This window comes from Coloeus monedula, assembly GCF_965178545.1.
Source record: "Coloeus monedula genome assembly, chromosome: 1".
NCBI lineage: Eukaryota > Metazoa > Chordata > Aves > Passeriformes > Corvidae > Coloeus > Coloeus monedula.
Window position 1 is genome coordinate 136,998,562 of NC_138781.1, and position 24,381 is coordinate 137,022,942.

Sequence of the window (24,381 nt, forward strand, 5' to 3'; positions counted from 1 at the left end):
TTCTCCACGATTTTCTGAAGCAAAAATCCCTCAGACTACAGGAACCATTAAACTTCTGAAAAAAAAGCAAAAAACTACTGAGTGGAATAACAAAAAAAATTTGTGTCCTCCTCAAACCTTTTTATGCAGACAGGCTGAGTGAAACAAAGTTCCTTTTCTTGCTTTAAAAATACTTGATTATTATGAATTGTTGTAGGTGTTAACTATAGACTTCAACTAACAATACTTACAGATTCTATACAGGGACTGCCAACTGCTACATTATTATGTAGACCTTATTTCTTGAAGTTATACGCATTATTCCGTGCCAGTGTGTCTGCATGTTTGTGGTGGAAGGGAAGCAATGCCTCTGGGTGGCTGATGTGGTTGGAGTGCATCCTTTTATGTAATCAGAGAACTTATCTCCTTCTCTCTTGTATTGCAGTTTTACATCCTTGTGTGTCCTTCTGTTTCTTGAAGATGAAGAAAATGGTTGCATGTTTCTTTCTGCTATTTGCACATGCTCTGCTTTCCACTGTCATGGCAAAAGATCTCCCTGGAAGACATTTCACCCGAAGAAGGGATGTTAACACACAGTCTCTACTGGGTAAGTTACACACAAAATACCCCAAACACCACTACCAAAAGCTGTCTCAAATCCAAATGATAAAAGGCATAAGAAGCTGGCCAAACCTTGGCTGAATTCGTTTATAATAAAAAGGAGATTTTTATTTGCCAGCAGGTATGTGATAAAGTTTGTTGACCAGGTAGCAGCTGTTAAAAGAAGGTGTTTACTTTTGGGGTACCAGATTTACTTTATGTAAGTGGTATGAAATAAATATTTGGTACAGGACTGTTGGCCTGAAAAAAGGAAACAACTTCATTTTCAGTGTTTAGAGAAAATACCTGCTGGTCCATGGAGGTTCTGTCAAATGTGCCTTTTACCATGCCAGAAAGTTTTAGCTGTCGATATGTATGTAATGTGCATAAAGATGATTGACTGGAAATCTGTGGCTTTTGAAATGAGGCTTCTCATTACAGTACTTGATGCTAATCCTTTCATTTTTTCAGATTTATTTATAATGAGTAGCTTATTTTATAATGAGTAGTTTTTTATAATGAGCTAATTTTTTTCTCTTTTGCCAAAAATCTTAGGACAGGGTGTATCAGTTTCATCTTGTGGGCTGTCATATTTTAAAACATAAGGTTCATCTCTCTCTTGTGGGTCATCACCTATGCATCACCTAGAAGTCAACTTTTTCATCTCCTAACAGTTTGTGACTTAGAATAACTGTCTTTTGCTAATTGTTTAAAGTAATTGCCAGGTTATGAAAACACAGTGTGGATGGGGTTTGGACACAGCCTGTCACTAGGGATTAGTGATTGACATCAGTTGTAGATTTCATCAGATACCTTTCTCCAGCCACTGGGAGATGGTAAGTGGACTCCATAAAGGTCGTCTAACCTAAGTGAACATGAGGAATGTGAAATGTCCTGCAGAAGATATATTGGAAAGAAAGAAGAAGAAGGAAATAATATGGGAGAATGGGTGACAGAGAGGAGAGCACCAAGTTTATCAGTGAAACATTTCTCTAAACAAAATGTAATCCTTTAAATAATGTAAAACTCCATAAAGTACCATTCACATGTGTTAACTTAAAAACACCAGTTTTCAGTTCCAATAGGACAAATTTAAAACAAAAGACAACAGATTTCCATTTCTTATTCATCTTCCCCAAAACTAATAGATGCGGTCTTGAAACACTTGGGAGTTCTGCCACTGAAGGCCGAAAACCACAGCCCTGGAGATGTAATTCACAAAAAAAACATAGATATAGAACAACAAAGAGAAATGCCCACATTCACACCTTACTTACGAATCTCAAACTTTCTAAAATCCTGAATTCTAAAATGTGATTTATAGCAACTCTTCCCGAAAATTTTAGGGTTCCTAGTAAATACCCTAAGTGAGCTTATTATTTTAAGAAAGAAACTGCCTGTCCCTCTAGAAAATGAGTGCAAAGGCAAGGTGTTATGTGGAGAAACTGAAAGTGTCACATTTCTCAGTTGCCATTTTACCTGTGATTTTTTTAAATTCCTTTTATAGCCTCTTTTTTCAAATTTAAATAGTGGGAAATAGATGAAAGGTATTAGCACTCAGTATAAATCAAAATCTGTAGATTAAATTATTTATTTCTTCTTTCAAAAGCCACGATATTTCTGGTCCCTGTATTTGGAAACCTCTGGATCCCTACTCAATTTGGCATGTGCAGGATGCAAACAGTTTTGGCTAAAGGAACCTTTTCAAGACATTAAATGATGCAAAAAACTTGGAACAATCTGTGATCCAGCCCATAAAAGTACGTGGCAGTTTGGAGTCAGACTCTTGGGCCTTGCATTCTGTTTCAAGAAATTAGGCCACTTGCTTCAGGTTCAGCAATGGATAGAAACAGCGGCATGGTAAAAACATCCCTCTCTGTGAAGAACAGAATGTAAAATGCCACTGTGCTGGAAAGCTGAGTGTTCCTTAAATGGCATGAGAAAGAACAGGGCCAAAACATGATCTCAGTGACATCAAGTCAATAGACTTAATAAAATCCCTCGGGAATTCCAGCAATTTCACAGGGATTAGAAGTTGTCACATTCTATATAGTAAGCGTATTATAAGTAATGGTGGTGATGATAATTGCTGCTGTTGTGTAAAGACTTGCTTGGCAGACAAAAGGGAGCAAAATAGCTGTGAAGAACCAACAGGTACCTGGAAAAGTAATAAAAGTAAAGGTTGGGGGTTGGGGTTTTTTTGGATGGAAGTCTTTTCAGGACTAAAATGAAGATTTATGCTATGTAAGTATAGTAGTATGAAAATAATTTTATTCCCTTTTTCTTAATTTCACCATTTTTAAAACAAAACTATACTGCTGTGATAACTGTTTACTGGTAAAATACCAGTAGTGTCCATGTACAGAAGTAAAAGTCATTGCTCTAGGAAACTGACAAGTTAAATAAGTAAAATGAAATGGATGAAAAATTCTATGGGATTGTCCATATAGAGAGAAAGGTACTTTGAGATGCAGGTTTAGGAGGATTTAATTTTTCATCAGCCATGCACTAATACTTTATAGATTTCTTAAAAGTCTTGGTAGGTCTAATTGCCTATACATTTTAACAAAGTCTTCTGAAGGAATGAGCTATGTCTGAAAAGACATGTTTTTCTTATTCCTCAATTTTTCAACTGAATCTCAATGTACGCTGTTTTAATTTGGCAGGTCTTTGCATTGCTTATTGCTGTTTAAACCATTATTGCTATAGCTAATAACTTCTCTTAAAGAGCTGAAATATTTTGTTCAAGGATCTATAGAAAATAGAGTTTTTGGAACTCTCACTATGTGGCCCTTGAAAGCCAAACTGCTTTGCAGGTTTTTCTTTTATTAAACACTGAGTCAGACTTCCAAGTATTAAAAACTTGTCAGTTGTGCCAAATTAATCAACTTTAAACATTTTCTTAAATCTTTCTTGCAGCATATTAGATATGCATGTATTTCAAGTAATAAAAGAATTTGTATTATGTTGCTAGAAGATACTGTTTTCATGCAGGTGTATTTATGTTTTAAAGGCTTGTTTCCATAGTTGTGCAAGATCATGTGAAACAACAGAAAGAAATAGGATGGTCAGTTTTTCTTTTCTGTAGCAGACAACAGTTGCCTCTCCCCTTATGTGACATATGAACTAAATTTTGCCTTCTTTTTCCCCTCATCAGTACTTTGATCCAGAATTTGGATCAAATTTGCCTTATCCTGATTTGTAAAAGGAAAATAATATTTTGCTTTCTTCTAAGGAAAAGCAGTAATATACTTGCTACATGGTTATAAAGATAAAATTATTTCTCTTAGATTAGCTGATTCCCTTCAGATATAGTGAAGTGGACTTCTGTACCTAAACAGACTGATGAAGAGCTGGGTCAGTTGTCCAGAGTGGTGGTTTCCATACCATGTTTGCAAGGGCAGTCAGGGTACCACAGCACCCTTCAGGTTCCATATCTAGAAGCAACATGTGACCAGTCCTTGCAAGATATGGTGCTTTTTTGGTGTTTGAAGTTGTGGGGTTTTTATTGAAGCGGATTTTGGACTTAGGCCCTACTGCATCTTAATCATTTATTATAAAACAAAGCAAATCAAAATTCCTACATTATTAAAAAAACCCCACAAGTTTTTGTGTTTGCTTTTTTTCTTGATGACCTCTGTTCTTGTAAACTGGGCATGTATTTCATTTCACATGGGCATACTTCTTTGGAAAGATATGAAGTGAATGCATGAAAGCTGTAGTGAATACAGTGAAGGCTGTAGAATACTATTCAAAGCAATAGCATTCCTTCTGTTCCTTAGGAATATAAAACATGCAGCTACATGATTTTGAAAATAACTATGTAAGGAGAAAAGCTAGTTTAGGGGGTATTCCTTTAGCTAATACATGATACCAGTAGAAACTACAAAAAATTAACTGATACTGCACAAAATTAAAACAGAGGGGAAAGGAGGCCAAGAAGGAAATGTACTTGGCTCCTGTTCACTGGAAGCTGCTGCAAAACACGAATACCCCTGTCTGTGTTAAATTACATTTTACAACAAAATAAACAATTATTTGTCTCTTGGTTGTATATGTGTGATTCCACTAATAATATGAAGGGAAGTAATAGGAACTACATGGAGCACTCACTAAATTTATGAATCACTTGCTACAGCCACTTAAAATTAATCGAAAGATTCTTATATCCAACCCAGTTCTTAAACTTGAGTTAACTTTAGGGCTTAAGACATTATCAGGTTAAACATTCTAAGTTATTTTAGCAGCAAATCAGAGGGGAAAGTATGTGACAAAAGTGAGCCCAACCCATGATGCTTCTGTGGAGCACAGATAAGATTCCTGTTTAGTTTTGTTTAATTCGTTGTATATTTATACAGTAAGAGCTGGCCAGAGATCTCTAAATTTTTCTGATGTGGACTGTTAAGCCAATGTGGGATGCTTTCTGCTGTAAGAAACTCAGTCACAGCCTCAATGTATGTGCATGTATATTATTTCTTCACATAAATGCAACCCTGCCAAGTTTTATGTCCTCAGACACAATCCTGTCGGAAAGTAGAATCATTGTAACTGAACTGCAATTGAAATCAGAATTGTGTCACAGTAACTATATCATGTATTAGACATACTGTACTGGTATAGTACTAGGGGAGATGAAAGCTCTTCCGTGCAGCTGATGAAGGTAGGAAGTAGTTGCAAATTACATTTTTTCAATTACCACATAATTAGTTAAAAAATAAGCACAATCCTAGCCAAACTTTTGTAAGGGTACGGGGTAATCAAATACCTATCCATTTATTTACCTATCAACTCTCTATTCAAAACCTGAAGTTGCCATATAAATAGAAACATATTATGTTTTGAAAGAAGGCAAACAAAGCATTTTACAGTCTGCAAAATCACCTGTTTCTTCCTTCTGAAGTGTGTAGATACATACTGCAATCTTTGTGCCTCAAGCAATATTAGTAATGGTGTGTTTTGCTTCCCAGTAGCGCTTGTTTCAATAGTTGAGAGGTCACCCATGAACTTTATGCTGACTCTCAAAACTTCAACTTTCATCTTAATCTCTGAGCTGTTGGCCCCTCCTCCATAGGAGCCGCTTTTTCAGATTCTGAGGTAGAACAGTAGAACACCCTCTCTCTGTGGCTTGGTTTGTGCTGAGACTGTACCTCCCCAGCCCCTAACAGAGGTCCTGGAGTCTGAGAAAGAGGGATCTGATCAGCAGTCATATCCCTGCCCAGCCAGTTGTTCCCTGCAGCAGCTGTTATCCCTTAAACAGCCCCAGCTAATGAGCCATGAGGACTAGCTGCGACCATGACAGACCTCAGGGATTTATGTCCTAATCTGAGTATGCTCATCTGCAGGCAATTATCATGGAGATCAGAAAGTTTGCATTTTGGTTTGTGCTAGCAGTTTTTAACCACAGAACAACATTATGCTTGCCAACTCTTTTATTTAGTATTCATTATTAATTTTCATGTGTCAAAATCACATTCACTTTTAAGCCACTTACAGGGTACTTCTGTAATTTAAGTTATATGGAATATAATTCGATTTCCAGCATCACAAGGAATTGTTTTGTATTTCTTTAATGTGTATTCCCTCTAACAAAGTCTTTTCCTCTTTCCTCCTTCCTTCCTTCTTTCTTTGTTTTGTTTTCTTATTCTTTTAATTTGCCCTCTCCCTTTTCTTCTTCTTTTCCCTTTTTTTTAAAGGTAATTTATAATTTTTCCACAGGATGAAAGAATATCTGCTGTTACAGAAAAAACTGAGTCATGAACTGAACATCAAGTGATCTTTGTATTTCTGAATTTGTTTGTTACAACCCCCACGAATTACTGTAAAATACCATTTCTGTTTGAAAAAGAGTTTGCCTTGACAATAATTCAGTGAGGAAAATTACTGTGAGTAAAAAAACTGTTGTTATGTGTATATTCTCAAGGAGCTCAAAGCCTCCTCTGTGTATTACGTCTTGAAGAAAAATCAGGCGAAAAGAAAGAACCCTGATGTTCAGCAGTGTGCTGGTTTTGACTTCACTTTGAGCACTTTAGCTTCTTAATTTAAAAAGCACGTATGTGCAAAATGAACTTGAAAATCTTGGAAACAGCATTTGCATGACTTAAGGAACATCTCATTTTATAGGCATGAATAGGTAATCAGACATTATTGTGGATGAAGAAAACACACCTTAAATTGCTCTGGAACCTTGAAGACACCATCTTATTTAAGTACTACTGAAGTGGTAGAACTACTAGTTCGCCAGTGGATGTGATGTCCCACATATTTTGGGAGACACGGGGAATGGTATATAGCACAATCCCAGCATGCTGTTTCTGAATTTGTTCTGGAAAAGAATCTAATACTTAGACCGTTACCAATAGATAGAAATATGTGGTTTCAGGTCAGCTGATCAATGAGTAATGTTGAGGTTGCTAACAGCTTTCCCTGTAAACAAAGACATGGGCAACTTTAAAAAAAAGTATGGATAGGAGTTTTTAAAATGTTAAGCTAATGTTGTGAAAGCAAGACACCACAAACTCACTAAAGTCACATTTTCCCCCTAAATTTTCTCTGCTGCTACTAACAATTGTTTACTTTCTGTATCTGTTCCTTCTCTAATAATTTCTGTGTCCTTCCAACGGCACCCCAAGTAGCTTAGGCAAGATAGGAGTCTCAGATCTTCAAGGAGAAAAATAAAAAGATCACCTTCTCCCATACAGTCACCTTTTTCATGTTGGTTGTGATTTGATGTTTGGCAGGTGAGTGCAGGAAAAGACAATCACAATTAGAGTAAGTGCTTCCAGGCTGCCTGTGGGAACAGGATGCGAAGTAGGATTAGTGTGTGTACCACAAGTTTCCCCATCATGGCTCAGAAAATTAATTCCTCATCTCTTATGGGTGTAAGCTATCCTTAGCCGAGAGCACATAACATTTGTTTCTGTCAGGAAGTGGTGGGTAGATGTTCATGTTGCCATATGCCTGAGGATATCAGGATACTTTATCCCTCTGTCCAGGTGTTCCACTGCCTGCAAGGAAAACAACCTGCTCCCTGGTCCTCCTGACCATGAAAGCAGGTTTGACTGCTGTCAGGAAATGCAAGTTTCTATCTCAGAACAGCTGAAATAACCAGAAAGAGCTAAGAAACTTGAGGCTATCCCTACACCATGCTTTGGCTTCATACCAGAGACAGCACCAGTATTGGTAAAGAAATGAAGAAATACTAGGAGTCAGTTCTGGGACTCTGGATTTAGAGAGATTCAGTGTTAATAATGACCTTGTTATTTTGAAAAGCATGACAGGGAAGGAATAGGAATAGTGACGTGAAATGAGAACAAAGTAATATACCCCCCTGCAGTGACTAATAATGAAGTATTTGCATGTAGAAGGAAATGTAAATCTCTGGACAAGAGCCTCCTGCTGTACAGTTCTCCCAGCAATTTTTGAAGTTCAGAAAAGATTTTGTCAGAGGCAATAAAGAAATGTCTGGAGGCTGTGTTCCATTTAGTGATTGTTCCCAGATGAAGAAATTTGTAAGGAAAGGTGGGTGAGCTGCCAAACTCATAATGAATGTTTGGGTTAGGGCCATAGGCCTGTGTGTTTGGGGAAAGATTCAGAGCAAGGATGGGGCCAGAGAGTACAGGGCAGGCCTTGGATCCAGGGCCTGTCCCAGAGCTGGGAAGAGGTGGCGTCACCTGCAGAACCAAGTGCAGCATGTATGTGTGATAGGAAAGGGGTATTGAGCAGTTTCTAACATTTCCTTCAGGAACTGTATTATATCTGAAATGTACCATACCATACTTTGTCCATCTTTGACTTAAAATGAGAAAAAACCCAAAAGGAGTGGAAGCTAACTTGCTCAAAATGTCTCACTAGAGACAAGAAGTTCTTGGAATTACTGCTCTTCTTCATTTATTCTTTGCAACAATCATAACCACAAAATGTGTTTTCCAAAGCATTTTGTGCTTGGTATGTTTATGAATGAATTGGAAATTTAGGTATTCTTCACTTGCATAATTGTATGGCAAGAAGATTAAACCTTCTTGATGACCTACGAAATCCTTCGGAGTTATCTGAGAACCTGTCAAACAAAATCTTTCTGGCTGGATATTTAGCTAGGAAAAACCAGAATTCTGGACCTTAAGAAAAAAATATTTGACACCCAGCAAGTTCATACGTCTTTTAACAAATTTTGTAGGAGTTATGCAGAGATTTATAAGCCAAGAAGCTGTAAAAAGAAGACAGGCAAGTAATATTGAGGGCTTGATGGAAAATGAAATAATAAAATGGCAAAGAAAAAAGATACATTTAGGAAGAAGTAAAATATGATAACTGGGAGAATAGTTTTCTCCCCCTTTTATTTAATGTTGAGTGAATACTTGTTCTGTTACTCAAAGATAAAATCTAAAAATAAACCTGGTGTTACTGCTGGCACTGTCACAGAACATGTAATTTTTGTGTATGCATTACTGGGGAGTGAGCTAAGAAACACAAAACATGAAAATTACCGTTAAAGCCTGCTCAGGCAATAATTTTTCTATGACCTCATTTTTTCTTAACTGATTTAATCCTTCCTTTTTGCTTGAATTGTTGTACTCTATAACAAACATCTTTTTCATGGAGCTAATATTTACTTGTTGTAAATTACTCTTTCAATGTCTAAACTTTGCTGTAGTGTTTACCAAATTGAGCTAACCTTCTTTAACATTTATCCATTCTCATCTATTAGGATAAGGACCTACATAACCAAATAAGTAATATCTAGATTTAAAAAAAAAGAAAATATTAAGGAGTCATAAAGATGTAGGACAAAACCAGAAAATAGCTAACTCATTTTTAAACAAGCAGTTTTTTCAAGAGAACCAGCTTGCAAAAACTTTTGAAAAATCATCATCTAAAACTTGTGTCCTTTGAATGTGTTCAGTTTGAATATCCGCAGATGGAAATGTTTGAGGAAATGAAACAGTGCTGGAAACGTTCTTGGGCATTGGAACTCCACCCTTATTGTTGCTGTTAAATGGCTGGAGCTGTCTCTGGCCCACAGTGACTAGCAATCTCCATGCGTCGTTCAGAAGGTACAGACAATAATCCCTACAGGGATTATTCCCAGGAGGCCTCTTGCATACAGCCACTCTGAGCAGAAAGGTGAGTTTAACACCGTGGATGCAGGCCAGCTGGCCTCTGAGCTTAGCTGGTACCTTAGACTGCTCTGTGGCACTGAGACCAGTGGGTACAACGTGGCCTGCTTCTGTGCTGGGGAACACCCTGAGCTCACAGACCAGTTCCATCCACATAGGATGGATCCCTGGCTCATGCTGCTTCCCATATCATGCCTGAGAGCTGCTTGAGAAAATGTGAATTGTCCTCAGACAACAGTATCAGGAACAGTTCTAATGATTTAACAGCCTAGAAGAGTCAATTCCAATGCCCAAGAAAGCTCCCTAGTGCTACTTTAGTTGTATTAAGGGAATGTAGCATTACTGAAAAATAAGATGAGAAGATAGAAACACACTCTCAGACACAGACCCTGGGTGGGTGAGCAAAATCAAAACAGAGCCAGCTTTGTCAAAGCCAAAATAGGCTGAGCATAATTTGCTTTGAGAAAGGAATAGAAGGAAACCTGCACTCATCCAATAAAATGACTTAACAGAATTTTCAACTTTAGAGGAAATTAAGATGCTCAATATTACTTTAAGCTTTGTTTTGTGTATCTCTCAGTAATTTGATCCCAGCTGGATTCTTCCCAAAAGAACTGAAATTTCCTTGCATTGTTAGTTGTCCAAAGGTGGCATCACTGTAACTGTCATTTACAAAGTGGATATTGAGTAGAGAAGGAGAACATATTTACTACTGAATTGATCTTTCCTTCTGTCTTTGTCTTGCCTCTCCTGGCTTCCCCTTTGGATAATACAACCCACACTGAGGGGGTTTTTTTAACTTTTGTGTTGGCAGTACAAGACCTCTGCTGACTTAGAAGTAGGTTTATGGATGAGTAGCTCTTTTCAATGAGTATGTCAATTTTCATAAGAGTGAAGGGGAATTACTTTTAGTTATGAAGATGTTTGCCAAAGTTGTGAGAAAGTTCCCTGTTTAAAATGAGAGCTGGTCAGAGGAGGAGATTATAATTCACAGGACAAATGGAGAAGCATGTAACTGCTAAAAAGCTATCACTGAAAATATATCTGAGGGGATGAGTGTTTAGATCTGTTAGTCATTACTACTGATCGCCACTCCTCAAAATACCACCGAGCTAGATTTTTTATCTGTAGAAGAGTTACATTTTATTTTTCACTGAGCCCAAGTTAAACCAACTTTAATAGTTACAGAGTTTTAAAAAAATTCATACCAAATGAGAAGACAAAGATTTTAAATACAACATGATTGGAAATGTGTGGTATTTCTATAAATAGAACTTTGAAATATACTGTGTTTCATTCAGATGAATAGATTTTTCTGAAGTAATTCAACACAATGTCATGTGTTTCTGGTACTACTATCCACCAATGCTCTCCAGGCTTTTTCCCACCAAGATTCATTCCAGACTTCAGAATAGAGAAAAATTAGTCTCTTCAGACTGGGATCCAAATCTTTATGTTCCAGTTAAAAGGATTCAACACCATGGCTGTAGTTTTGACTTGTTTTCACAGAATCACAGAATGTGTCATGTTGGAAGGGAGCACAGTGGGTCATCTGGTCCAGCCTCCCTGCTCAAGCAGGGTCATCCCAGAGCACATGGCACAGGGTTGTGTCTGGATGGTTCTTGAATATCTCCAGTGGGGGAGACTCCACCACCTCTCAGGGCAGCCTGTTCCAGTGCACCTGCACAAGTAAAGAAGTTTTTCCTCATGTTCAGGTGGAGCTTCCTGTGCACCAGTTTCTGCCCATTGCCTCTTGTCCTATTGCTTGGCACCACTGACAAGAGCCTGGTTCCATCCTCTTGACACCCTCCCTTCAGAGACTGATAGACACTGATGAGGTCCCCTCCCAGTTGTCTCTTCTTGTGGCTGAACAGGCCCAGCACCCTCAGCATTTCCTCATAAGAGAAATGCTGCAGTCCCCCCATCATCTTTGTAGCCCTCCTCTGGACCCACTCCAGTAGCTCCATGTCTCTCTTGTACTGAGGAGCCCAGAACTGGACACAGCTCTCCAGATGTGGCCTCACTAGGGCTGAGCAGAGGGACAGGATCACCTCCCTCAGCCTGCTGGCAATGCACCCCAGGATACCTTTGGCCTTACTGGCCACAAGAACACATTGCTGGCTCATGGATATTTCATTGTCCTCCAGGACCCCCAGGTCCTTCTCTCCAGAGCTGCTTCCAGCAGGTTGGCCCCCCAGCCTGTACTGGTGCCTGGGGTTATTCCTCCCCAGGTGCAGGACCCTGCAGTTGCCTTTGTTGAATTTCAGGCAGTTCTTCTCTGCCCATCTCTCCAGCCTGTCGAGGTCTGTCTGAAGGGCTGCACAGCACTCTGGGGTATCAGCCACTCCTTCCAGCTCTGTGTTGTTGGGGAACTTGCTGAGAAGGCCTCTGCCCCTTCATCCAAGTCACTGATGAAAAGTTAAACAATCCTGTTACCAGTATTGAACCTTGGTAGATGCCACTAGTAACAGGCCTCCAGCTGTACCACTAATTAGGACTCTGGGATCTGCTGTTCATCCAGTTCTCAAACCACCTCTCTGTCCACTCACCCAGTCCACACTTCCTGAGTGTGCCTGTGAGGGTGTTGTGACAGTGTCAAAAGCCTTGCTGAAGTCGAGGTAGACAGTATTCCCTGCTCTTCCCTCATCCATCCAGGCAGTTGTTTCATCACAGAAGGCAATCAGGCTGGTCAAGCACCTTTAGTGAATCCATGCTGAAATGTTTTAAGGGAAATAAAATAGCAGCCATTTACCCTTCTCCCTTGTCTGTCATTCCCCTCCTGTGTACACACATATTCTTAGCCTTTTTTTCTGTAATTATCCTCCTTTCCTCTTGCTTTGCTCCCACAAATGATAACTTAGAATTATCTTTGTATTGCTGGAATCATTCATGTTATATTAGTAAAGATAATTTGTAATTTTATATATATATAAGGATAATTATAATTAAGATAATAAAGTTGAAAATAGTTATGTCAGAATATCTGTATCCCATTAGAACTGGAATTTTGTTTCTGGTCAGCTTGGCTTGTATTCAACCTGCTCTGATTTTGAAAGAATAAGCAACCCGAGCATATTCCTACGCTTATGAATAAAGCTGTACTGTAGACTGCACATGAATAAATCCAGGCAGTCATTTTTATTGTCATTAAAGAGCATTTTTATTCTATGCCAACAACTGTTCTTCGTAATCTATGAAAGAGGCTTCTGAGTTAATGAGTGAAAACAGGCATCTTTCTCACCCCCTGCCTTGGCAGAAGTGCATGATGAGTGTTCATCAGCAGTCACAAGTGAACTTGTTTAAAGGCCAGTCTACAGACAGACGTTTTTCCAATTGAGTCTTTGATTGGCCCACTTGTTCTGGTGCAGTATGACATGACCTTTGATTATACAGTCAAACACTACTTTTCCACCAAACATTTGCCTCATTCACTGCACAAGATGAATGACAGTGCACTGGGCATTGAATTGGGTTCGGCAGTAAGGGAAACTACTGATTAGGGGTGTTTCATCTTAGTAAAATGAGGATGCCACTGAGGTCTGATGAACATTCTTGCCATCTTTAATCTTTCAAGCCAGGCATACAAACACAACTAACAACCTCACAGGTTTATTCATAGCCACAGGAATTTGAGAAGATGAGCAGATACAATGATTGAAGCCATAGGTCTATCTAACCCTGTATTTTGTCTCTGACAGAGGTCAAAAGTAGATGCATGTGAAATAGTTTAAGGACAAGAAAATGCCACCTGCAGCTATTTTTTGCCATGCTTTTGTGAGTCGGGGATTTCCTAAATTGAAGGAGTCTTTAATATACACATTAAACCTCTGTTGATTTCTTTTCATCAGCATCCCATCAAAGTCCTTTTAATCTTTTTCCATATGCCGTCTTCTTCTGTGGCAAGTCTGATAGGTCACCTCACAGGCTTGCCTTAAGCCTGCCATGTGCTGGCTTCCTGTGAATGGTCAGTCCCTATCCCCTATTCTCACCATCCAACTCACACATATGTCTCATGTTTTTCATATTCTTTTAGAAAAAGATGCTGAGCAGAAGCCAGAGGAGGTAGCCATGGTCCCAGAAAGCTCGTAGGATGCCTAGAAGGCAGCCAGCCTTCACTTCTGCTGTTATCCTAGCTTGGCCCAACTGTGCAATTGTCAGATATAGACATACTCTGTCTGTAATACTTCTGCTTCAGTGGCTCTTGGAAAAAAAGACTTCTGATGGCTGACATAGATTTCATGGAGCGTTCAGTATGAGTGTTTCTTTGGCCAAGTGGAGTGCCACTGTTGACAACAGGATTTTCTCTCTGATGCTGAGCTAGTCCAATACATGAAACTTTCCCCAGATGAGTATTAATTACATGTTTGAAATCATGGCATTTGAATTGCAGGACTGCTAAGCACTCACAACTGCAGTTGACATCACTGACACCTGTACTTTGTACATGCAAAGTGCTGCTTACTGCCAACTTCCTTGAAAAATCAGTCCCTTCAGGTCTCTTATCACTCAGGGCAATTAACAAATGCTTTTGACCTGCATTTCTTTGTGTTCTGTTTTCCCTGTTTGTAATGAAATACCCCTCTGACTTTTCACAGTATTAGATTTCTAAATTCTCAGGCACTGCCACACAAAGCATCACAGTGCAGCCCACTTAAATAGTTAACTATGTCATTCAGAGGGGATTTCCACCCTGCGTGGGGAATGAGGTCAAAATCTCAACAATGGCACAACAGGGTAACGCACAAGTACCTGAAGAGTGACATTTGACAAGGGCATGTAGTGGTAGGACAACAAGTAATGAACTAATAATAAACTAGAAGAGGCCAGGTTTAGATTAGGTATAGGGAAGAAATTCTTTACTCAAACGCATTGCCCAGAGAAGTTGTGGATGTCCCATCCCTGGCAGTGTTTAAGGCCAGGTTGGATGGGGCTTTGAGCAACCTGGTTTAGTTGAAGGTGACCTTGTTCATGGCAGGGGTGTTGAACTACAATGATCTTTAATGTCCTTTCCAACCCAAGGTATTCTCTGATTCTATGATTCTATCTCCCCATTCCACTGCCATTAATCATTTTGGGCACTTATTTCACACATGCATGCAAAAAAGTACATATAAGGATCAAGTAACAGGCAGCTTCTGTTATTTACTGGAGAACAAACTTATATTGCCCAAGTAGCCTTAGTTCTGGTATCTTCTGTTTTTCCTGAATTTTCCTACCACTTGTCAGAGTGTTTGGAAATTGTAAAGTATTTTTGTTTGCATTTTCCTTTTAGAAAACCCTTGCAACAACAAACATCTGGACCTTGTTTTCATCATTGACAGCTCTCGCAGTGTGCACCATTATGACTTTGAAAAAGTGAAGGAGTTCATTTTGACCATCTTGCAGTTTCTGGACATCAGCCCTGACACCACGCGCGTGGGTCTGATTCAGTACGGCAGCACCGTCAAACAGGAGTTTTCGCTGAAGACCTTCAGGCGGAAGCAGGATATCGAACGAGCGGTGAGGAGGATGATGCACCTGGCAACGGGCACCATGACTGGGCTGGCTCTGCAGTATGCAGTGAACATCGCATTTTCAGAGACAGAAGGGGCTCGACCTCTGAGGCAGAATGTGCCCCGAATTATCATGATAGTGACAGATGGGAGACCTCAGGATCCTGTGGCAGAGATTGCTGCTAAAGCACGTAACTCAGGAATCCTCATTTTTGCCATTGGAGTGGGAAGAGTGGATATGAACACTCTGAAGTCCATTGGGAGCGAACCACATGAAGAACATGTGTTTCTGGTTGCTAATTTCAGTCAGATTGAAACACTGACCTCTGCCTTCCAGACTAAACTTTGTGGTAAGATTTTTATCTACAGATTTGAATACACAGATGAAAGTGAAACAGAAAAAATATACATTATAATTCAACTTTTTTTACATGAAACCTTATCTGTTAGAAAATATATATTGAAGTAGATACTGGCTATATACTAGCCAGATAATATCCAGAACAGCATTCACACATGGGGAAAACTCATGCTACAGTTAAGTGCTATAAAGTGTGACGTAATTCCTCATGCTCATAAGCAGTTAGGCAAACACACGTATCATGATTTTCCTATTTATTGCATAATACCAATAAATTTACGATCTCTTCTCTTTGAATATTAGATAAGTTGTTTCATCTATTCATTTTAAATGTGATCTCCCTTAGTAGTGAAACTTTAAACTGCTTAACAGTCTTTTGGCTATTTAAATATTCTTGAGAGTCCACGGATTCCTCTTCCAAAACTTACATACTAATTCTATGCAAAGAATAATTTCTGTACATGCCTTGTGACTGAAAGTGAAACACAGACATGGTAGTGTTTGTATTCCATCTATTTTAAATACAGAAAGTTATGAAAAGCAATTACAGTGATATTATTCATTCATACTATAGAGTAAATATTTTAATAGGTATTAATTTACAATAGAGATATCACTTCCATCTGTAATTCCCTGATAACGAATTACCTTTTGCAAATATTGTGGCATTTATAATTAATTTTATATTAATCTGTGTACTTAGTAGACTTCTCTTTTTTATTTATTCCTGAGATAAGTAGGAAAGTATTTCATAAAAATTTGGTGTTAAGCTGATGAATTTTCAGTAGAGTCCAGAAAAAGAATGCATGGTGAGATTAAATGCTCACTCATCTCTAGGAATGCTTTTGCCAGAAAAGAACTGAAGCTTATTGTAAGGGTAGTCTGGAGAATTTTCCTTACTTGATCTTTTCCAAAATTGTTTCAAAGAGCAACTGAACTGCCTCAGCACAAAACACAACAACACAGACATTCATCGATAATAGATTTTTTTCCTGTTTCTTCCTTGCTGTGTGGTTAGCTGGTGTAGTAGGATATATTTAAAAACCAAGAAAGAGTAAACTAATAATGGATTCAGAGTTTAAATGGAATGAACAGCAAATGCTGATTTTTAAAGTCGTGTTTTAGAAACAAATCCAGTCCAAATACCATTTCTTTATGTTTTGGTTGGTTTAGGGTTTTGGGGGGTTTGGGGTTTTTTTTCTGTTTTTGGTTTTTTGTTTGTTGGTTGGTTGTTTTTTTTGGGTTGTTTTGTTTTTTGCTTTTTGGTTTGTTTTTTTTCTGACTGGGCAGTGTCCAAGAAATTTATTAGAGTTTTTTAGCTCACTTTTAATCAAACACATGTGTTCTTCAGTAAAGCTAACCTCCCACTGCAGATGGAGGAGTATGGAGGTGACAAGGGTAGCGGTTGCCTCCTGCTCCAGGGAATGCCTCCCCAGGATTTGCTGTGCTGGAAATTCGAAGTGAGATCCTTAGACATATTTAAAAATCCAGACCCAGATTCAACAGAGAGTTTAAGCTGTTAGATTCATATGGATTTCAACATAAGGTACTAAATTGCAGATAGGATCCATACCATTTTATTTGTTCTCAACTGTGAAGCAGCATTCAGCTTGCTGAATTTCAAGAGAGTAATCATAGCCCCTGCTTCCTAGAGCACCTACATTCCTCCTAGGAAATGTGGTTAGTTTAAGTCCTCCCACTTGTGGACCCAGAGGAAGTATCATTGTAGCTGAATGGAACATCTGGACACCTTGTTGCTTTGCTAAAGCAATTGAAGTCACCCCTCTGGTCAAGTCTCCTGGAATACTGTCTGCTGGGCTTCATGCTGTGGGAGAAGACCTTGGCCCCTGAGCTGTCCTTGTGTCTGAATCACTCTTATGTCTGTGGGAATGTGTCTTTGTGGTTCCTGTGATGACAGTAGAAAACCACGGCCAGATGATGAAGCTCTGTGGGGGAAATGAAAAATAAGCCAAATTAACCACTATTTACTACTGGGTGGTAGAGACTACTAAGTACCTAGTACCTGTATTCTCAAAAGAATCCCTGTAAACTGGATATGCTCCATTCCATTAAGTCAGAGGTTCCCTACAGTTGCTGCCCCTGGCTGCTAAAGATTTGGGGATGTCAGAAACACCAGTTGAAGCCAGGACCTCTTTTTATTACTAGTCAGCAAGGTAAAACAGAAGCAAAGAGTATTCTGAGGGATGAGAGGCATGAAGAATAAAACAAGAGTTGAAAACGCAGAAAAATATCGGTGAAAATGGGGACAGAATCCAGGAAAGGAGGTGGAGATTAGAAGAAGCGTGAGAAAGACCAAACTTGGGATGGAGCAGTCAGGGGCAAATAAAGTCTTTATTATATTCCTGTAAAGTAGATAGTGGTGTCATCCCCATTTTACATTGGGAGAATGGAGGCACAGAAACAGGGTTAAGTTTGTCAAAACCACCCACTAACTTTAAGTATTTGACTCAGTGCAATCCCTCATGTGATTTTTGGGGGCATTGAATGTTTTTGGACTAATACAACATGTTATTCACAGTTCTACAGCCATCACTTGCATGCTTGCAAATACAGATTCAGGTGTCTCTATCTGAACAGATACAGTGTGAAGGCTGATGTTTTCTTGAAGATACTGATATTGTTGGCTTGCCCAAAATCCAATAAGGACCCTGTGATATCAAGATAAAATCTAATTCACAACAAGGCTTGTGTTCAGATTCCTTAACTATGAGATCACCCTTTCTATTACTTCAGTCGTGCCTGTGACCACCAAACAGCTCCTGCAACAGATGAGTTGCAGAAATCATTCAGAGAGCAGACTCCACTACAGAAATCGGACTGATGACCAGAGTATCACTGCTTGTAAATGGGTGCGACAGAAACACGTCAGAACATGTACACTATACTTGCGTAGTAGATGGGAAGATTGGTAACAGACGGTAAAAATGTATTCTCAGAAGGAACTTGAATTACTGGGTCTCCTGTCATTGAATGCTTTCCTTTTCAGAATGACAGAAAGATGAAAAAACAAGAAGTTGAAGTAGGTCTGTATTCACACAAATAAAAGTACTTGAGAAGTTTTATTATGGCAGAAATTTGTGAGATCCAACAAGCTGATTAAGAGATTAGGGAATTGTGGTGCTTTGTGCGTTAGCAATAAATACCTAACTCTTGTAAACATGCCAAAGAGCAGATACATAGTGTATATATCTTAAAATCATATGTGGGTTTTTTCCACAAGTATCACACCTACCACATTAAGTTATTTAGCAGGCTTCTGTTGTGGCTTCTAAAAGATTACTTTTAATATCTATTCCATAAATTTTGAGCTTTGTTGACCTAGCACATTAAGGAGCACATCAATCCCTAATTGCTGTTGCAAAATAGATAATTTTCCACACAGTGTTCTCTGAGAAGTAATTCACCTGTATTTTATAGAGATTACATACAAGCAATGCTGCAGTGGAAAGAAAACATCAAAATTTCTTAATCCCCAAACACTGACCTGGAGAAAATTAGTTGAACAATGAATTTGACTGAATGAGCCTCTATTCTTTTTCTCTTTTATTGTCTCAGTCTGCTGCATTTTAATACTTGCTATTTGAGACATAAAATACAAACAGAACAAAAATAGAAAGACCTACAGTCTGGAGTGTAGCTCAGCCCAGCTCCTGCTTAATGAATCTTGGAGATACGTGTCCTCAGTGTCATCATGTATTATTTGCATGTTCCTCAACATTAATAACTAAGCAAGCAAAATAGTCTCTTCATTAAGTTGTTTTTAGTCATTCTTCTTCTTTATTATTGGGTGCTGTGTGGTGATTTTCTTCAGGCAAGAAATTGAATGTCGTCTAAATCAGCTTACACTTAAATTACACTTATTTTCTTAATTTGAATATGATAGGTTTGTTTCATTGTCTTTGTAGGATCACCAAATAATTAGTTTTTTCACATACTGTCTTGTGTATTTTTATTCTCTTAAGCTCTCATTTTTGTCTTTACTAGCAATACTGAATTTGAAATTTCTAAGTTACTTCAGTAAAATTTTCTACACCAGTTTTTTTTTTCAGTGGCCACAAGTAATTAAGACCAGCACTTAGTAATGTTTTCCTTTTTTTCTTTCAGTGCCTCATATGTGCAGTATAGTTGAGCACCACTGTGATCACTTCTGCATAAACACCCCTGGCTCCTACCTGTGCAGATGTAAACAAGGATACATTCTGAATGCTGACCAGAAGACTTGCAGCAGTACGTTATCTTTCTTTTCTCTTTCATGCTCCCAAAAAGTGCTTAACATCACTTACCCTTTCTGTAAGAACTGAGCTCAGTAAATAATTAATCATCAGAAAGTGTCTGGAAAGGTGAAGTTGTAATTCTTTTTCTTGCTTTGTGTAAGTGAAGTTCTTACAAATCTTTCTGAGATACATCAAGCTAAATTTTATACACAGCTCTGCAGAGGTACACTGTAACTATATGAAATTGCATTTGAATTTTATTGGTATATTAAGTTCAACAATGAAACAACAACCAAATAAATAACTTTATCATCGCAAATGAAGTGAATTTAGATACTTTACTAACTTGTCCAGCTAGCAACAGTACTAAATAGTACAGAAAGGTGCAATAAGCCCCATACTAGAAAGCTGTGAAATAACTTGACATTCTGAAAAGCTCTTCTGAACTGCTGCTGGAAATAGAAGGGTTTGCAACGTTTCAGAAGTCTTGCTTATGCTCTCATTCCTCTCTTTAAAAGTGTTGACTTTTTTCAGTTTTTAGCAATTAGCTGTATAGTTTTTAATAACAAACTTTATTTCACTTTAATTTTGATCATCATGATCGGCATTTTGTTAGTCCATTTTAACTTGCTTCCTAGTAAGTAACAGCAATTTACATTAGAGGGATATGCCCAAATTATTTCTGTATTCACCTTACTTTAAAGAAATTATGTAACGCTATCTTTAATTACTTGTGGAAAATGTATTTGCTAAAAATCCAGGTTTTTATCACACAGCAGTGCATGGATTCAAGTGAAAGTGCATAGATTCAAATTAAAGTTGCTAAACTGATTTTAGACAGAAGAAAAATTTTGGAAAACGTCTATTCAAGAAGCTGTGGGAGACAGTCATCGTGAGAGCATAGGATGTACCTCTTACAATCTCTAATTTAGAAGTAAGGTGAAGACTGCAGGCTCAAATCCTGTTCTTGTGTTTGATGTTCTGTATCTCAGGAGAGTACCATAAAACTATCAGGTATCTTGAGATTAGTGGATTCTTAGTTTCTCTTGCTTAGAGCTGTGTTTCGTATCAAATACTAAGCACCAATGAACAAGTGAGGGTATGTCAGTATGTCACCTCAGAAGGTGATTCTGCAGCCTGGGGATTGGACTCTTTACATGTGTAATGGGATACATGGTTTCAGAGCCTCAGTAAATAGGAATGGGATCTAAATAGTGTCAGCTCCGGACAGATCAGGATATTCTCTCTCCTGCATGGAAGCATCTTCAGACCCTTTGGGCTACAGCAGGAAAACCACTTTTGAGCTGTTCACCTTCTATGCTGTTGAGCTGTGAGAATTTGTTTTCTATTCCTTCTCACCACATCCTTCACCAAATGTAGACATTTGTCATAAGCATTTCTGTGAATTACAAGGCAATGTGTTGCATTAAATGGAACAAATGTAACACTTTATTTTTTCACTTCAGTGAAAAAACTTTAATACTTCAGTGGTTTTGTTTCCTGTAGAAGATGCACCAAACAAAAAAAAAAAAAAAAAAAAAAAAAAAAAAAAAAAAAAAGAGTTCAATCTGGAATATTTCCTAATAATTATTTAGGTTAGTAACTCAGCCAAGACAAGAATACTGACCAGGACATTTTTCATAGAGCCTATTTTCTCTGCTTCTGCGTGTTTGCTATAACTCATCAGAAAGAAGGTGGTCATATGATGTAATCATCATTACAAATGATGGCTCCAACTATGTAATCACATTTCAGTAGTATTGTTATTGTCTAACCTTTTCTCTTCATTGTGTCCTTCTTAAAATGCTTCTTATTTAAAACTTTTGTATTCTTTTAAACCCTCCACATGCAGTTAAATATCTTAAAGAATTTTAACAAATAATTTTTTTGAAATTTATTTGAAATTCAAAATTTGTCTTCTTTTTTAATTGTCTCTCACACATTGTCCCAATTCTCATCCCTAACATCAATTCTGGCTTTTTTTTTTTTTTGTGAATAGATTTTTAAAAATTGATTACAAGTATGAGAAATTCTTCATTGTCTCTTCTACTTTTTACTCTGTTACATTTCCATAGTTTTTCTCAGCCAGTAGTTTAGCATTTGGGCACTGCACTGCTTCAAATACAGGTTAATTTCCAAGAGCTTTTGAATTGTGTGTAATTTTTCTGCTGGTGACCCATGCACAGTAGCCCTCAATATGCTCCCTTTCTACAATTTTTCAAAGCCCTTTCCTGCATTGCTTTACCTTCTTTTTTAGCTATGATTTCTATTAGTTTTCCCCACTTACCCGTCACACATGATTTCTTTGTGTACCTGCTTTGATCATCAGTCAGATGATACCAGATTGCAGTTTAAGCAATATGAAAGGGAAATTAGTCCTTCAATGTGTTTGTAGCCTTTGGGTTTTTTACATCACCAAATTATAAACTACTTCTAGCAATTAGCACTGGAAATCTGGGAGTCATCAAAATGGCCTTAAATGTGCTAGGATGGTGCAAATCATTGGTGAAGGAGAGAGATGATGCAGTATCAGTCTAGAGAAGGTCAAACCATTACATCTAAAACCCACACAGAGACGTAACAGAATTCATGAGGTTAGGGAGCCAAGCCTGGACAAAGGGGACACCTTAGTTCTGGAGGTAGGGGAACCACAGCAAAAGAAAAATGCACAGTCTGTGAGTATTTTAGTTACCTTCACTGGCTGTTAAATGCCCACAAGTGCACAGGGACAATAGATTCCTCACTTGACATCTAAGTAAAATAAATCTTCATCATGTTTATGCAAAGTACAATACATGATCAACATAAACCAGATTTATTTATCTAAGGTTTGGATGTCTTCAGCAGCTCTTCCATGAACAAATAGTTTCCTTATATACATAATTTAACACTTTCTGAATTAAATAATGCAGAAAAGATGAGTGGTATGTACGTAGTGTTATACTCTCTTTTCATTCTTTTTGTACCTAAAGTTAGACTCTGTTTTTATTCTTTTGTTCCCTTTTTTTTTAATGTTGTGAGAATAAATGCTATCAGTATGCAGTTCTTAAAAGCCCTTAACCAAATGGCTTCAATCAGTAATGAACTGACAACTTTGCTTCAGGCTGGGAAATGGTTTGTGTGTTCAACATAAAATATTCTTACATTTGTTTAATTATGATGGTTTTGCATCCATGAAAGGATGCTCCTTTCGTGTACTGTGGTCTAACTTTTCTAGAGAAGAGTGTTTGTGTCAGATAATGGGTGTTCTTTACTTATTACACTGTATTTGTTTGTTTAACTAATCTCTCCCATTCTTCTCTAGAGATGCTCAAATCTTACATTAATAAACAAAATAATACAAAAGAGGAATGTAGCTGAAACAAGCTGGAAAATTATCTGTTTGTGGCTGTTTACACTGGAACAAAAGAGTTAAGCGACTGTTTGTGCTGTTCATCATGCCGCTTGATATGAAGCAGACAGCTATAAAAGAAAATTTGGTTTTGCTTGGCTGATTTCCTCAAACATGTTCCAAAAGCCTATTTTGTAGATGTAAATGACCATTATGTGTTGAGCAGTCTTTGAGCAACACAAAGTACTCTGCTTTCCAGAGCTTTCGCTGGGGAAACTTGGGGTTCTCATAAAGCTTTAGTCCGTTAAAGAGAAAGTCCAGCGTGCTTGATTTGGCTAGGTGCTGAACTGACCTCTTTTGTCATGGTAATTTTTTTTTATGGGATCTTTTGCATGGAAGGGGTAACTTGCTACGGTATTTACATAAAACTGAAAGATTATAAAACTCAGAAATTAAATATCCCCAAGTTTTTTGCTGTTGTGTTTTCCTTTTCTTTCCTTTTCCAACCTTGTCATCATTTATCTGGTTATGCAAAAAAAAACCCCAAATATACACAAATAAACCCAATTATTTCTCTTTTTCAAAAAAAATCCCTGAAGAATGCCCTTTGAACTTTTTAGAGAAACATACATCAAGCAACTCTACTAGGCACCATTGATCTATTAATAGTCATTGCCTTCAGCTGAAGGGACAAGTGCTTCAGCTTTGAGTGAGTGATCCTATTGGCTTTCAGTGTAGCATGATCTGTGTTAAAATGAGCTCATCTCAAAAGAGCTGTCCATAGCTTCCTGCAATTTATTTTTGATCTATAGTCTACCTGTGCATTGTAGAAGGTCAAAGAATTTCATACTCATGCAATTATGTGTTGTAGCTCAGGACCTTTGTGCTGTGGAGAAACATGCCTGTGAGCAGATTTGTGTGAACACACCTGGGTCCTACGTCTGTCAGTGTTATGAAGGGTATGAACTTGATGCAAATGGAAAGAATTGTGTTGGTGAGTATGAATTCAGCAATTCACTTGACACAAACCAAAGGAAAATTCAATATAAATTAGTATCCGCTTTAGCCATAGACAATGATGTTCTCCTGCGTGAGTGGTAGATGAGAAAGAACACATAATTGACATGTTTGTAGGCCTTTACTAATAATGAATGGTGTCTTGGGAAAATTGTTCCAACCAACTTCACACAGAAAGTAATTTTCTGTTTTAAAACAACGCACCCAATGTTTTTGAGATCTTTTTAGCTGGCCAGCAATGTACTGGCATGAC

The 24,381-nt window shown here is 38.0% G+C and overlaps 1 protein-coding gene across 1 annotated transcript in view; it reads left to right on the forward strand.

Annotated features, from left to right (window-relative positions):
• Positions 1-459: 459 nt before the first annotated feature.
• MATN2 (matrilin 2) overlaps positions 460-24,381 on the forward strand; it is a gene marked incomplete at both ends in the record, with an annotated part of 60,803 nt that continues 36,881 nt past the window's right edge. Inside the window, 4 exons of the mRNA XM_082282643.1 lie at positions 460-586; positions 14,965-15,534; positions 19,671-19,793; positions 23,983-24,105. Coding sequence (XP_082138769.1) covers positions 460-586; positions 14,965-15,534; positions 19,671-19,793; positions 23,983-24,105 — 943 coding nt within the window. The remainder of the gene's footprint in view (positions 587-14,964; positions 15,535-19,670; positions 19,794-23,982; positions 24,106-24,381) is intronic.